The sequence below is a fragment of the Erythrolamprus reginae genome, chromosome 8, assembly GCF_031021105.1.
Source record: "Erythrolamprus reginae isolate rEryReg1 chromosome 8, rEryReg1.hap1, whole genome shotgun sequence".
Taxonomy (NCBI): Eukaryota; Metazoa; Chordata; class Lepidosauria; order Squamata; family Dipsadidae; genus Erythrolamprus; species Erythrolamprus reginae.
The window spans coordinates 4,035,589-4,050,961 of NC_091957.1; the positions used below are offsets into that span (position 1 = coordinate 4,035,589).

General features: G+C 41.9%; 1 protein-coding gene across 1 annotated transcript in view; it reads right to left on the reverse strand.

Moving 5' to 3' along the window:
• The window catches only part of NOXA1 (NADPH oxidase activator 1), a 20,805-nt gene extending 5,645 nt beyond the window's left edge, over nucleotides 1-15,160 (reverse strand). Inside the window, exons 1-7 of the mRNA XM_070758539.1 lie at nucleotides 14,886-15,160; nucleotides 6,852-6,934; nucleotides 5,709-5,817; nucleotides 3,656-3,781; nucleotides 3,410-3,514; nucleotides 1,727-1,789; nucleotides 58-139 (exon numbers count right to left, since the gene is read on the reverse strand). Coding sequence (XP_070614640.1) covers nucleotides 58-139; nucleotides 1,727-1,789; nucleotides 3,410-3,514; nucleotides 3,656-3,781; nucleotides 5,709-5,817; nucleotides 6,852-6,934; nucleotides 14,886-15,059 — 742 coding nt within the window. The 5' untranslated portion in view covers nucleotides 15,060-15,160. The remainder of the gene's footprint in view (nucleotides 1-57; nucleotides 140-1,726; nucleotides 1,790-3,409; nucleotides 3,515-3,655; nucleotides 3,782-5,708; nucleotides 5,818-6,851; nucleotides 6,935-14,885) is intronic.
• Between the last annotated feature and the right edge of the window lie 213 nt (nucleotides 15,161-15,373).

Genomic DNA, 15,373 nt, shown 5'->3' on the forward strand with positions numbered 1-15,373 from the left:
GGGTTCCAGTGGCACCCACTTACACAATCCACTCAAGAATTTTCATCTTAATCTGACCTGCCGTCTGGGTCCTTTGGTTCTCTTGAAGAAACCTGGGAGGTGTTGTTTCCGGTGGAGGTGGGATTCCTTGGACGAGCTTCTGTGAAAAAAGATAAAATATATTATTGCATTTTCATTCTCATGCCTTCTGAAAAGAAACGAGAACCTTCCAGCGTTGAGCTCCTGCGGAACCCAATGCAACTGGGGTAGAGGAGATGGTGGGGAAAAACTCGGCCCAGACAGATTATTCCTCTTATGCAGTCCCACTAGAGGGCACAAAAACCCACCGTTTTTTCTTTGTGTGTGTGTCTGTGTAAAATTGTTTGCTTTAAATGTTTATGTTTTGTTTTTAATGTGAATATTTCAATAAAAATTATTTTTTAAAAAAATAACACTCTAGAAAATGTCCAGAGAAGAGCCCTCCACTCCTCCACTGGCAACAGAATGCCCTACGCAACTAGACTTACATTAAGTTTGTATCTGTTGTAGTGCTTGTGTGTTATTGTTTAGAACTAAGACGCCTTAAACAAGATCTAAGTATTGCCCACAAGATCATATGCTGCAACGTCCTGCCTGTCGGCGACTACTTCAGCTTCAACCACAACAACACAAGAGCACACAACAGATTTAAACTTAATATTAACCGCTCCAAACTTGACTGTAAAAAATATGACTTCAGTAACCGAGTTGTCGAAGTGTGGAACTCATTACCGGACTTCATAGTGTCGTCCCCAAACCCCCAACACTTTACCCTTAGATTATCTACGGTTGACCTATCCAGATTCCTAAGAGGTCAGTAAGGGGCGAGTACAAGTGCACTAGAGTGCCTTCCGTCCCCTGTCCTATTGCTCTCCTATATCTCCTCTACCTTTCTTCTATTCCTATATCTCTTCTTCTATTATTTCATTGATATGTTCCATTACTATACCTTCTTTTCTATTCTTTCTTAGATATATTTTACTATGAGTATCTCCTCTATAACCTTCATCATGTATTTTACTATGTGTATATAGATATATACCCACTGAAACCCTCATTGTGTATTGGACAAAATAAAAAAAATAAAAAAATAAATAGACTTAAGTTTGGAAAGCTTAGAACTATGTGGCCTTAAACACCATCTAAGGATAGTTCATAAAATCATCTGCTACAACGTCCTTCCTGTCAATGACTACTTCAGCTTCAACCACAACAACACACAAGCACGCAACAGATACAAACTTAATGTAAACCGCTCTAAACTCGACTGCAGGAAATACGACTTTAGTAACTGAGTAGTTCATGCATGGAACTCACTACCAGACTCTGTAGTATCATCACCTAACCCCAAAAGTTTTCCCTCTAGACCAGAGTTTCCCAAACTTGGCAACTTGAAGAGATCTGGACTTCAACTCCCAGAATTCCCCAGCCAGCATTCGCTGGCTGGGGAATTCTGGGAGTTGAAGTCCAAATATCTTCAAGTTGCCAAGGTTGGGAAACACTGCTTTAGACTATCCACTGTTGACCTCACCCGATTCCTAAGAGGTCAGTAAGGGCCGTGCTTAAGTGCACCAGAGTGCCTTCCATCCCCTGTCCTAATGTTTCTTTTTTACTAGTATTATGTATATGAATATTATTATATCTTTGTATACCACCAATATGTACTTGACAAAACAAACAGATTAAAAAATAAATAAAAATAAAACACCTGAGGCTTCTGTTGGGAAGTGTCGATGATGCCAGAGTCTTCTTCAAAGGCAGAAGAAATGACCTGGACAAGCAAAGAAATGAGGGAAAGAGCCTGAAGATCAAAACTATGGTGACTATTTAGCATCTTTCCTCGTCAAATCCAAAGTTAGGTTTTTACTTCTCCTGGGCTTCTGGTTTATTTCCAGAGCATGGGGAGAGCCAAGTGACCTCTTAAAAGCTCTTCTGGACACACCCGGGATCTCGAGAGTCATCTGCTCTATTCTGGAATGGGAGTTAGGGATATTTCGTTTTTAAAAATCCCGTTTAAAATTCATATTCATTCTATTCATTCCAATATTCTATTCTATTCTACTCTACTCTACTCTACTCTGTTCTGTTCCATTCTATTCTACTCTACTCTACTCTATTCTATTCTAATTACTCTTTTCTAATTCTACTCTGCTCTACTCTACTCTTCTAGTCGACTCGACTCGACTTGACTATTCTAATTCTATTCTGTTCTATTCTGTCCTGTCCTGTTCTGCTCCATTACATTCTTATTCTTATTCTTATATTCTTATTCTTATTCTATTCCTTATTCTTATTCTATTCCTTATTCTTATTCTTATTCTTATTCTATTCATTATTCTTATTCTTTTCTTATTCTTATTCTTATTCTTATATTCTTATTCTATTCCTTATTCTTATTCTTATATTCTTATTCTTATTCTATTCCTTATTCTTATTCTTATTCTTATTCTTTTCTTATTCTTATATTCTTATTCTTATATTCTTATTCTATTCCTTGTTGTGGTTCAGCCTGGGACCCCTCCGGGAATGGCTGATTTGCTGTCGGTGTCCAGCTCAGAGGCTGAGGACCAGGAGGGGCAGACTGATGAAGAAGCTGAATCCCAGGCTGAAGATGAAGGACAGCCAGAGTTCCACCAGGGGGAGCTCTCCCCAGCAAGCAGCCTGGATTCCCTGGGGGAAGATGCTAGTGACTTCATAGATATGCGACAGAGGAGAGCTAACGAGAGAAGAACGCAATTGGCTAGATATTTCCAGCATTAGAGGTCACAGCTGGGTTTGGGTGTGGTGCTCTTGGGAAAGGATAAAAGGCGGACCCACCCTTCCTGGCTTGTGGAGTTTTATCTTGGAGATTCGTGAGACCTGTCTGTGAACTTTGGTGGCTACAATCCTGGTTTGTGCCTTGGACTCTTGAAACCTTGGGGGGGGGGTGCCAGCAAGAAGCTTTTGGAATTGACTGGACATCAGGACCCTGTTGTAAAGTATTGTAACCTGTCTGCTGTGAAGACAGGTTTTCCTTTGTGCTTATTTTTTCCTGCTATAAATTACTTTTGGATTTTACCAGAGTGTCTGGCTGTTTTTTCAGTGGGTGTGGAGGTCTGGGAAAACCCAGACAGAACATTCCTTATTCTTATTCTTATTCTATTCCTTATTCTTATTCATATTCTTATTCTTATTCCTATTCCTATTCTTATTCTATTCCTTATTCTATATTCTACTCTACTCTACTCTATTCTACTCTACAGATGTGTAGACCTCATCTCCCATGGCTGGCTGGGGAATTCTAGGAGCTACAGTCCACCCAACTTCCAATGGCCAAGATGCTGAGCTAGATAGAACATCCGAACATGGTTGGAAAGGGGTCGAGCGAAATAAACTCAGCTTTCATCATCACCTTGGATTGACCGAGATAGTCCTTCTCTTTCATCTCTTCGGCCCGCAAGGGGGGCCTGAACATTATCCCTGGTGGGACGCTCTGGGGTTCCAGGAAGAGACGATCCTGACATGAGACAGAAGCAAAGTCTCAGCTCAAAATAGCAGAAGAACAGAGTGAGTTTTAAGGTGGAATGAAATCTCACGGTTTTTTAGTGGTGGAATCTGCCCGGCTGAACTCACCTTCCATTTAAACGAAATGACTTACCTCTATTCGCTTTAAAGCAATTCCAGTTTGTCTTTGGGGCATTTGCCTGGCTGCTTCTTCCAGAGTTTCTCGGGCTTCGTGCCAGCTTCCGAGCCGGCATTGGGTGGCCGCCATGTTATGCAGAACCTGTGCCCGTATAGAAATTAAGTCGCAAGCTTTGGTGGTCACACAGAACTCTTTGGCAGAGTACTCTAATCTACTCTTCTCTTCTCTTCTCTTCTCTTCTCTACTCTACTCTACTCTACTCTACTCTACTCTATTCTATTCTTTCTTATATTCCATTCCATTCTATTCTTCAGTCTTCTCTTCTATTATATTCTTCATTCCCTTCCCTTCCCTACCCTACCCTACCCTACCCTACCCTACTCTACTCTACTCTACTCTACTCTACTCTTCTATGGCGCCAAAGGGAGTGAAGACCCGGATTGTTGGGGGCAAGAGGCTGACTCTGTAAACCACTAGGCTATTAAAGCACAGTGAAGTGGCATATAAGTCTAAATGCATCCTTCCTTCCTATCTTCCTTCCTTCCTTTCCTTCTCTTCCTTCCTTCCTATCTTCCTTCCTTCCTATCTTCCTTCTCTTCCTTTCCTTCTCTTCCTTCCTTCTTTCCTTCCTTCCACCCTCCTATTATTATTATTATTATTATTATTATTATTATTATTATTAATTAGATTTGTATTTTGCCCTTCTCCAAAAACTCGGGGCGGATCACAGAATAAATATAGAAACAAAACGTACAAGACAAATCTAATACATAAAAAAACTACAGCTAAAACCCCAATATATTAATCAATCAAACAGTCCAATCCATTCCTCCCTCCCTCCCTCCTCCCTCCATTCCATGGTGGCCCAGTGGTTAGAATGCAGGACTGCAGGCTAACTCTGCCGACTGCTAGCAGTTCGATCCTGACCGGCTCAAGGTTGACACAGCCTTCCATCCTTCCAAGGGGGGTCAAATGAGGACCCAGATTGTTGGAGGCAATAGGCTGAATATTTATAAACTGCTTGGAGAAGGCTGTAAAAATACTGTGAAGTGGTATATAAGTCTAAGGGCTCTTGCTAAGTGCTAAGGGGTTGCCAGGCGCCTGGATTTTGATGGCGGGACATTGGACAATGGCCATAAGTACGAGAACTAGTGGTAAGCCTTTCTTACACCTGTTGTGGTTCAGCCTGAGCAAGATCAAAGACCAGCTGCGTCTTTGCTGGCTCCATGCCCAGGGGAGGCTGAGAGCGAAGAGGAGAGTTCTTGGCAGCCAGACTGGGGAGATAACAATCTGGAAAGTGACGAGGAAGAGGGGCCTGGGAGCCCTGGGGAGGGGCTCTCTCAAGCCAGTAGCTTGGAGTCTCTGGAGTCATTGGATGATGAGGCACAAGCTATCATTAATATGCGACAGAGACGCATAGATCAAAGGAGGCAGCAACTGAATAGATATTATCAGCGTTGAATGAGGAACAACAGGGGTTGGGTGTAGCCCTCATTAGCAGGGAAGGGTTTATAAGGCAGGCGAACCATTCCAGCAGCATGGAGAGTTATCACAGTGGAGTTGGAGTTATCTGCCTTTTCTCTCAGCGTTTTGTTCCTGGCTCGTGGCCCAGCAGTCTTGAAGGCCCGTGGGAGGTTTGTGCCTGTTAGCAACAGCCTCTTTGTCATCAAGGATCCTGTGTTTTTGTATGAACAATTGCCTTCGTGTATCTATTTGGAGTTCCAGTGCTTTCCTGACTTGTAAAGACATTTCCTGTTGGCTTCTTTTCTCTTTACCATTATAAAACTGTGTTTGGATTCAACCGGTGTGTCTGGCTTATCTTTTTGGGTTGGTCATAGCTTCCGGAGTGACCCAGACAGAACAATACCCCAGTGCTGCAATTTCAGAGGGTTATTAAATGAATGTTTGGAAGTTAAGGACCAATGAAAAGTGAGAAAATATATTTCCCCCCACCCAAATTTGGATTCAGCTGAGATGCAAGTTCAGAGGGACGCTGCTAAAGAAACATGGAAATCCCACTCTTCCAGTTTTACTCCAACGTTACTCAATCCTGCTTCTCATCCCTCACCTCCGAGGTGCAGAGCACAAAAGCCAAACCTAGCGGTTTGTAATTGATGCAGGAATTATTCCCAAGAAAGTGCAGCGCCCGCTTCCCATCTTCCAAAGCTTCCTGGTACCTGGGGTCAGAAGAGAGGAGAGAAAAAGGAGTAGGAAAATGATTTATTTATTTATTTATTCATTCATTTATTCATTCATTCATTCATTCATTTATTTATTTATTTAGTCCAATACACAATGAGGGTTTTAGTGGGTATACATCTATATACACATAGTAAAATACATGATGAAGGTTATAGAGGACATACTCATAGTAAAATATATCTAAGAAATAATAGAAAAGAAGATATAGTAATAGAACATATCAATGAAAGAATAGAAGAAGAGATATAGGAATAGAAGAAAGGTAGAGGAGATATAGGAGAACAATAGGACAGGGGACAGAAGGCACTCTAGTGCACTTGTACTCGCCCCTTACTGACCTCTTAGGAATCTGGATAGGTCAACCATAGATAATCTAAGGGTAAAGGGTGGGGGTTTGGGGATGACACTATGGAGTCCGGTAATGAGTTCCACGCTTCGACAACTCGGTTACTGAAGTCATATTTTTTACAGTCAAGTTTGGAGCGGTTAATATTAAGTTTAAATCTGCTGTGTGCTCTTGTGTTGTTGTGGTTGAAGCTGAAGTAGTCGCCGACAGGCAGGACGTTGCAGCATATGATCTTGTGGGCAATACTTGGATCTTCTTTAAGGCGTCTTAGTTCTAAACTTTCTAGGCCCAGGATTGAAAGTCTAGTCTCATAGGGTCTCATTTATTACACTGGGGGAACAGCAATTTCGTTGTCTTAAATCATGACTTATTTTCAACTAACCTTTGGCCTCTGGGTACAAAAATAACCAAAGTTTTCGTCTATCCATATTTATATAGTAATTTATTCCTATTAGACACATGCTTCTATATTGTTTCATTCTTTTTAACATTGTAAGCATTGTAAACATTGTGATCGCTTAAGAGCTGCAATGATGGACTTAAAACCACGGCATAAAGTCACCACATCAGGTATTACTGGAAGTAATTGTGGCTTGTTCCATAATAATAATCCTAGGTTTACCGTGTTATGTGAATGCAACATGGGAGGTGACGATTGCTTACCTGCCCAGCTGCAAATGAACGTAACTTCTTTGGAAGAAGCCGACGGCTAAGCAATTGTCTTTGAAAACAGTTTGATCAAAAGCCTAAAAGGAAAAATAGAATAGCTGGTCAACAGGATTGAAGGCCAAGTAATTTTCCCTTTGCTTTTAAATCATAGTTTGTCTTGGAGGAAGAAATAGGAAGCACACACACACATACCAACACACACACAAAAAAAAAACATTCCGGCATCATTTCTGCATTTCAGAATTGCTTATGGGCTAAGGAACATACCATAAAGAGTTGAGTTATTCTAAAGAATTGTTTTAAAGTTTTATTCTAAAGAATGCTGGGGGCTGCATGAACGGAGGGATAGCATCACAATCAGGAGACATAACAACAACAACAACAACAACACAACAACGAGTTAGCAGGGACTTTGAAGGTCTTCTAGTCCAACCCCTGCTTAGGCAGGAAACCTACACTACTTCAGACAGATGGTTATCCAACATCTTCTTAAGAACTTCCAGTGTTGGAGCATCCACAACTTCTGGAGGCAGGTTGTTCCACTGGTTAATTGTTCTCACAGTCAGGAAATTTCTCCTTAGTTCTACGTTGCTTCTCTCCTTGGTTAGTTTCCACCCATTGCTTCTTGTCCTACCCTCAGGGGCTCTGGAGAACAGCTTGACTCCCTCTTCTTTGTGGATCTTATGAGATGCTGGAACAATGCTGCACACGGCTGGCTCCTATTTAGATGGTTGTCCACTAGGACTCCAAGATCCCTTTCACAGTTGCTACTGTTGAGCAAGGTACCACATATACTTTACCTGTGCATTTTGTTTTTCTTGCCTAAGTGTAGAACCTTACATTTTCCACCATTGAATTTCGTGCACAATGCAGCTGCGCGAGCAGTTATGGGCAGTGAACGGCTACCAAAATTTTTATTACCACACTGTGGACGTGGCTTATGAAGGATGCCCGGCATTTTCTTTCAACTTTCAGTGCAAATTGGGTGCTCTGGGGTGGAACTCCATTTTTGCTACCTCACTGTGTTCCCCCTCCCCATCCGGGCAGCAACCCACCCCAAGTTATTGTTGTGGTTAGCTCTGGCCCAGCTCCTGCCCCAAGGACTGTGGATGTGGGGGAGACATCCCCATGCTGCAGGCTTGTTTTGCCCCCGGTGGAATCTGCTGATGAAGACTCCTCTGACCAAGAAGACATGAGTGACAGGCAGGAGGAGAGTGTGGCAGACAGCCCAGGAGGAGATCAATTCTCTAGCTCCTCCTTGGACTCAGAACAAGAGTTAATGATACAGTCACGCATGCGGAGAGCGATGCATAGGCAGCAACAACTGAGAGATTATTATCAAAGAAAATGAGGCCACCTGTGGTTGGGTGGGGCTGTGGTCATTAGTGAGGCTGCTATAAATAGCAGCCTGTGGGTTTGGCCATTGTGGAGGATTATATGATCATTGTGGTTCATGCCTGCTTTACTCACTTTGACCTTTTGTGTGCTGATATTTCCCCGCTTGGAAACTAACCCAGAGCAAAGTGCGTTTCACTTCGTGAAAGAAGAAGGACTGTGAATTGCCTCACAGCTGCAAGCTAAGTATCGCAGAACTGATAAGGGACTTGTACAAATTACCAGTTTGTTTGGAGACCGGTGCTCTTTGCTATACCAAAAGAGGGCTTGGTTTAAGTGAATTTTCATTATAAAGAACATTGTTTTGAATTTTCAAACGTGTGTGTCTCTGAAATTTGTACCTGTGAATTTTTGGGAGGAGTGTACCAGAACAGTTATGGGTCTTCCCAGATACACCCATGTTTCTCCAACACTCCGCAGGCTGCACTAGTTGCCAATTAGTTTACGGACACAATTCAAAGTGTTGGTGATGACCTATAAAGCCCTACATGGCATGGTACCAGATTACTTACAGGACCGCCTTCTGCCGCATGAATCCCAGCGACCGGTTAGGTCCCACAGAGTCGGCCTTCTCCAGATCCCGTCAACCAGACAATGTCCTTTGGCGGGGCCTAGGGGGAGAGCCTTCTCTGTGGGGGCCCCGGTCCTCTGGAATCAGCTCCCCCTAGAGATTCGCACTGCCCCCACCCTCCTCGCCTTCCTTAAGAGTCTCAAGACTCACTTATGTCGCCAGGCTTGGGGCAATTAGATCTAACCCCCCCCCTGACCAATTAAATGTGATGTATGGTTGTGAGTGAATTGGTTGATTGATTTTAATATACAGTGTTCCCTCGATTTCGGCGGGGGATGCGTTCCAAGACCGCCCGTGAAAGTCGAATTTCCGCAAAGTAGAGATGCGGAAGTAAATACACTATTTTTGGCTATGAACAGTATCGCAAACCTTCCTTTAACACTTTAAACCCCTAAATTGCAATTTCCCATTCCCTTAGCAACCATTTAGATTATTACTCACCGTGTTTATTTATTAAAGTTTATTTTTAAAAAAAATTATTAAAGGCAGACGAAAGTTTGGCGATGACATATGACGTCATCGGGTGGGAAAAACCATGGTATAGGGAAAAAAAATTTAATTAATATTTTTGAAAAACCGTGGTATAGACTTTTGGTGAAGTTCGAACCTGTGAAAATCGAGGGAACACTGTACTGGGTTTTTAGTTTGTAGTTTTTAACTATTCGATTTTATTTTGTACAGATTGTTTTGTATTGTATCTTGTGACCAGCCCGAGTCTTCAGAGAAGGGTGGCATACAAATCTAATACGTAAATAAATAGATAAATTTTGTCTCCTGCCTTGAGTAGAAGGTTGGAGTAGAAGTTGAACGGGTCCAAAGACGGGCTACAAGAATGGTGGAAGGTCTTATGCATAAAACGTATCAGGAAAGACTTAATGAACTCAGTCTGTATAGTCTGGAGGACAGAAGGAAAAGAGGGACATGATCGAAACATTTAAATATGTTAAAGGGTTAAATAAGGTCCAGGAGGGAAGTGTTTTTAATAGGAAAGTGAACACAAGAACAAGGGGCCACAATCTGAGGTTAGCTGGGGGAAAGATCAGAAGCAATGTGAGAAAATATTATTTGACTGAAAGAGGAGTAGATGCTTGGAACAAATTTCCAGCAAACATGGTTGGTAAATCCACGGTAACTGAATTTAAACATGCCTGGGATAAACATAGATCCATCCTAAGATAAAATACAGGAAATAGTATAAGGGCAGACTAGATGGACCATGAGGTCTTTTTCTGCCGTCAGTCTTCTATGTTTCTATGTTTCTATGACCTCCAAGGTCCCTTCCAACCTTATAATTCTATTTCTTTCTTTTTTTTAAGTGAGCTGGCCAACCTCACTGAGCCTGAAGTTCGTTGCCCTGCGAAGCAGTGAATCAGAGGCTGTTGAAATGTTTGGAATTGAGAGGGGGGGAAACGGCTTGGGGTTTCAGTGGAGGCAGCTTGTTTATATTGCATTTCTGGGAAGGGCTCCATCAACTCTTTCAAAACTAGGGCACGGCACGGTCCCAAATCTTTTCTGCGAGCCCAGAGGGATGCTGAACTTAGCAAGGAGCCATTTCAACGGAGTTTGAGACACACTCTGCTTATTGTACGAAGAGAAGTAAATTTGGAACTTTCCTCGTAAAGGGCAGTTATATTAAAATAATAATAATAATAATAATAATAATAATAATAATAATTATTATTATTATTATTATTATTATTATTATTATTTATTAGATTTGTATGCCGCCCCTCTCCAAGGACTCAGAGGTTTAAAAAACATGCATGAGATAAGTAAGAATATAAGAAATGGACCGGAGTACTATGGCATAGTTTTAGTAGAGAAAAGCAAATAGCCAAGAGAAATTTTGATAACTAATAGCATTTTGAGCCCAAATGAGAACAGAAAACAATCTTTGAAATCCGGATGACAAAATTAGAAGAGGAGGTAGCATCCGGGTTTCAAAGATTGTTTTCTGTTCTCATTTGGGCTCAAAATGCTATTCAATTTGGCAATTGAAATTATATTGTATTATATTCTAATTTGAAGGCATGTGACTTTGTATTTCTGTAAGGTGTGGAGGAAAAAAAATAAAAAATTTATACCCCAGGGACACACTCTGCTGCATTGTATCTTTTGTCGGCTGGAAAGAGTTGTGGGTGGGTGCTCTTGAGCATGGACAAAGTGCCTTTGGGAGAAGGGAAAGTATTTACCACTGTCTCTCTTTCTACATCCCTGTGTTGACTCTTTAGCAAGAAGTCATTTCAATGGAGCTTGAACAGAGATAGAGAGAAACGCTGCTGCTTTGTGTCTTTTACCGGTGGAGAAGGTGAGGTGCCTCTGAGCATGGACAAAGCGCCTTTGGGAGAAGGGATCCCAGCTGAGCGGGGGAGTGTTTATTCTACACACTGTCCCTCTTTCTACATTCCTCTGCTAGGTTTATATTTGAACTAAACAGAGGAATAGTTGGTACATTGTGACACACACACCCTGAGCCATTTTTCACCACATGGCAATTCAGAATAAACATACGTTTCAAAATTGCGCAAGGAGAGGAGGCCTAACATTGATGCGAAAGACATATCTTTATTAGCTGAAGCAAAAGTTTGCAAAACCGGGGGGGGGGGGTGTTGTTTAATTTCCACCAACAATTCAGCAATTGAAGAAGCTTTTTTTAAAAAAATCCCAGAATGCAAGCAGGAAAAAGAAACATTTATATATATATATATATAGATTTGTGGTGCTTAAATCATAAGCAACACAGATTGTTATCCTGGATTGTAAATCATAACTGAAGCCTTGCAAACCCCAACTGTTGAGCAAGTCACAATTAACTGGGTCAGCTGTCATCACAAACCATCATCCAGGGGTCACGAATCCAGATCGACTCAAGCCAAGCAAATGACACGACGGCTTAATTTGATGTAAGGACAAAATTGTTTGGATTTTATTCCAGAAATCGCCGCCAGAGAAATAATAGAATATCTAAAATGTTAACTTTTTTTTTTTAGGGCTCCCTTGAGAACACAAGCTTGAGCAGAATTAGGTAATTTGGAATACACTGTGTGGGAGTAACCGTTGCATTTTTATTAACCAGCGTTTAAGGCTTTAGCAATCGGACCCTTGCCAGCGCTTAGAGATTTGGGATTAAATTTTTTCTCCCTTTGCAAACATTCTAAGTGCAAAGTCCATTAAACTTCGTGATAAGAAAAGGGGATTTCGTCTTTGCTTTTAAAATTATATTTGAAAAGGAGGGTTGGCAAACCATGTTTCTTTGACATGGAGAACTTGGTTTGAAGGACCACAACTATTGGTTTTGTGCTGGTTCAACATTGGAAGATTTTAAGAAGATGTTGGATAACCATCTGTCTGAAGTAGTGTAGGGTTTCCTGCCTAAGCAGGGGGTTGGACTAGAAGACCTCCAAGGTCCCTTCCAACTCTGTTGTTGTTGTTGTTGTTACTATTGGGTGTGGCTTGGTGGGTGTCCCCATTCCCTCCCAACTCCTGGGGGAAAGACATTGAAAAATCTCACTCCACTCTGGGGCCAGTCAGAGGTAGTATTTGCCAGTTCTCTGAACTACTCTACGCCAACTCAGGACGTTCAAAACTGCCTAAGAAGCTGCTGACACACTTCTACAGAGGAATCATTGAGTCTGTCATCTGCACCTCCATCACTCAGTAAAAGACCTTGGAATACTAATATCAAATGACCTAAGTGCTAAAGCCCACTGCAACAATATCGCCAAAAAGGCTTCTAGAGTTGTTAACCTGATCCTACGTAGCTTCTGCTCCGGCAATCTCACACTACTCACAAGAGCCTACAAAACTTTTGCCAGACCCATCCTTGAATACAGCTCATCTGTCTGGAACTCATATTGCATCTCGGACATCAACACCCTTGAAAAGGTCCAAAGATATTTCACCAGAAGAGCCCTTCACTCCTCCACTCGAAACAGAATACCCTTCGAAAATAGACTAACAATCCTGGGTCTAGAAAGCTTAGAACTACGGCGCCTAAAACACGATTTAAGTATTGCCCACAAGATCATATGCTGCAACGTCCTACCGGTCAATGACTACTTCAGCTTCAACCGCAACAACACAAGAGCACGCAACAGATTCAAACTTAATATTAACCGCTCCAAACTTGACTGTAAAAAATATGACTTTAACAATCGAGTTGTCGAAGCGTGGAACTCATTACCGGACTCAATAGTGTCAACCCCTAACCCCCAACATTTCTCCCTTAGACTATCCACGATCGACCTCTCCAGGTTCCTAAGAGGTCAGTAAGGGGCGTACATAAATGCACTAGTGTGCCTTTCGTCCCCTGTCCAATTGTCTTTCCTTTCTCTCATATATCATATATATTTTCTTCCTTTCATATATCTTCTCCTCTATTTTTACATATTATCTTTATATATAATACTTCATGTCTATTCTCTTCCATATGTATTGTGTATTGGACAAATGAATAAATAAAATAAATAAAAACTGTCTGGTTCGGTTCTGCAACCCAACAAGACCGACACAGACTTCAGAGGAGAATCAGAACTGCAGAAAAAAACAATGGCTGCCCACCTGCCTTCCATTGAGGACCTATATACTGCAAGAGTCAAAAAGAGGGCTGTGAAAATATTTACTGACCCTTCGCATCCTGGACACAAACTGTTTCAACTCCTACCCTCAAAACGTCGCTACAGAGCACTGCACACCAAGACAACTAGACACAAGAAGAGTTTTTTCCCTAATGCCATCACTCTACTAAACAAATAATCCCCTCAACACTGTCAAACTATTTACTAAGACTTCACTACTATTACTACTAGTTTTTTCCTCATCATTCCTATCCCCACTTCCTCCCACTTATGACTATATGACCGTAACTTGTGGCTTGCAGCCTTAAGACTTTTATTAATATTAATTGTTTCCTCATTGCCTATTTGACCTCTATGACGATCATCAAGTGTTGTACCTCATGATTCTTGACAAATGTCTCTTTTTCTTTTATGTACACTGAGAGCATCTGCACCAAAGACAAATCCCTTGTGTGCAATCACACTTGACCTATAAAGAATTCTATTCTACTCAAAATTTCTATTCCACTCAAAATCTCCAGAACTTGTTAGAACCTGGTGTATTTCACACCTGGCTTGATCCCCTCCTCAAGTATTGGAAGACTGCTATCTTGTCTCCCCTGGTCTTTCTCTTTACTCGACTAGCCATGCCCAGTTCTTGCAACCGTCCATCGTATGTTTTAGCCCCTAATCATCTTGGTTGCTCTTCTCTGCACTCTTTCTGATCTGTTGGACTCGCTGGTAGAATCCTCCCAAAATTCACAGGTACAAATTTCAGACACACACCTTTGAAAATTCAAAACAATGTTCTTTATAATGAAAATTCACTTAACCTAAGCCCTCTTTTGGTATAGCAAAGAGCACTCGTCTCCAAACAAACTGGTAATTGGTACAAGTCCCTGATCAGTTCTGTGATACTTAGCTTGCAGCTGTGAGGTAATTCACAGTCCTTCTTCTTTCACAAAGTGAAACACACTTTGCTGTGGTTTAGTTTCAAAGTGGGGAAAAATCAGCACACAAAGATCAAAGTCAGCAAAGCAGGCACGAAACACAAGGATCAGATAATCCTCCACAATGGCCAAACCCACAGGCTGCTCTTTATAGCAGCCTCACTAATGACCACAGCCCCACCCAACCACAGGTGGCCTCATTTTCTTTGATAATAATCTCTCTGTTGTTGCTTCCTGTGCATCGCTCTCCACATGCATGGCTGTATCATTAACTCTTGTTCTGAATCCAAGGAGGAGCTAGATAATTGACCTCCTTCTGAGCTGTCTGCCACACTCTCCTCCTCCCTGTCACTCATGTCTTCTTGGTCAGAGGAGCCTTCATCAGCAGATTCCACCGGGGGCAAAACAGGCATGCAGCATATGGATGTCTCCCCCACATCCACAGTCCTTGGGGCAGGAGCTGGGCCAGAGCTAACCACAACACTTTCTAGAGTCCCAACATCTTTTTTACAGTGTGGTTGAATCCCAGAGTGCTTGAGAAAGTTGCTTTCCTTACCTCCAGAGCTTGATCCAGATTTCCTTGCTGGAGATACAGAGAGCCAATGTTGAACTCTATCTTGGAAGGAGGATTCTCAATGCCGCAAAATATATCCAAGGCAGAGCCGAGATTGCCTTCCTCAACGGCTAGGACACCTTTGCCCCAGTCTCTTACTAGCTGTTGATAAGACATCAGTCTCCGTTTCTAAGAGGCGGTGATCTGACAATAACCTTGCGTTGGCCGTTGGAGTATTGATATCCAGTCTTTGTTCTGACTGATTTGGCTTCTAGAATGAAACCAACCAGGAAGTTGAATATCTTTTTTTTTTTTTTGCTCACGGAAGGAAGTGTAGCTGGTGAAGGGAGGGAAAGTCCTCCAAGGTAATAACCTTATCTTGATAAAATAAACTGTAAAGGACTCCTGGGGGTTACTATTATCCAGAGAGGCACTAGGTGGCATCAGAGAGAGACACAGAAACCTCTTTGTCGCCATCTAGTGACCGTGTT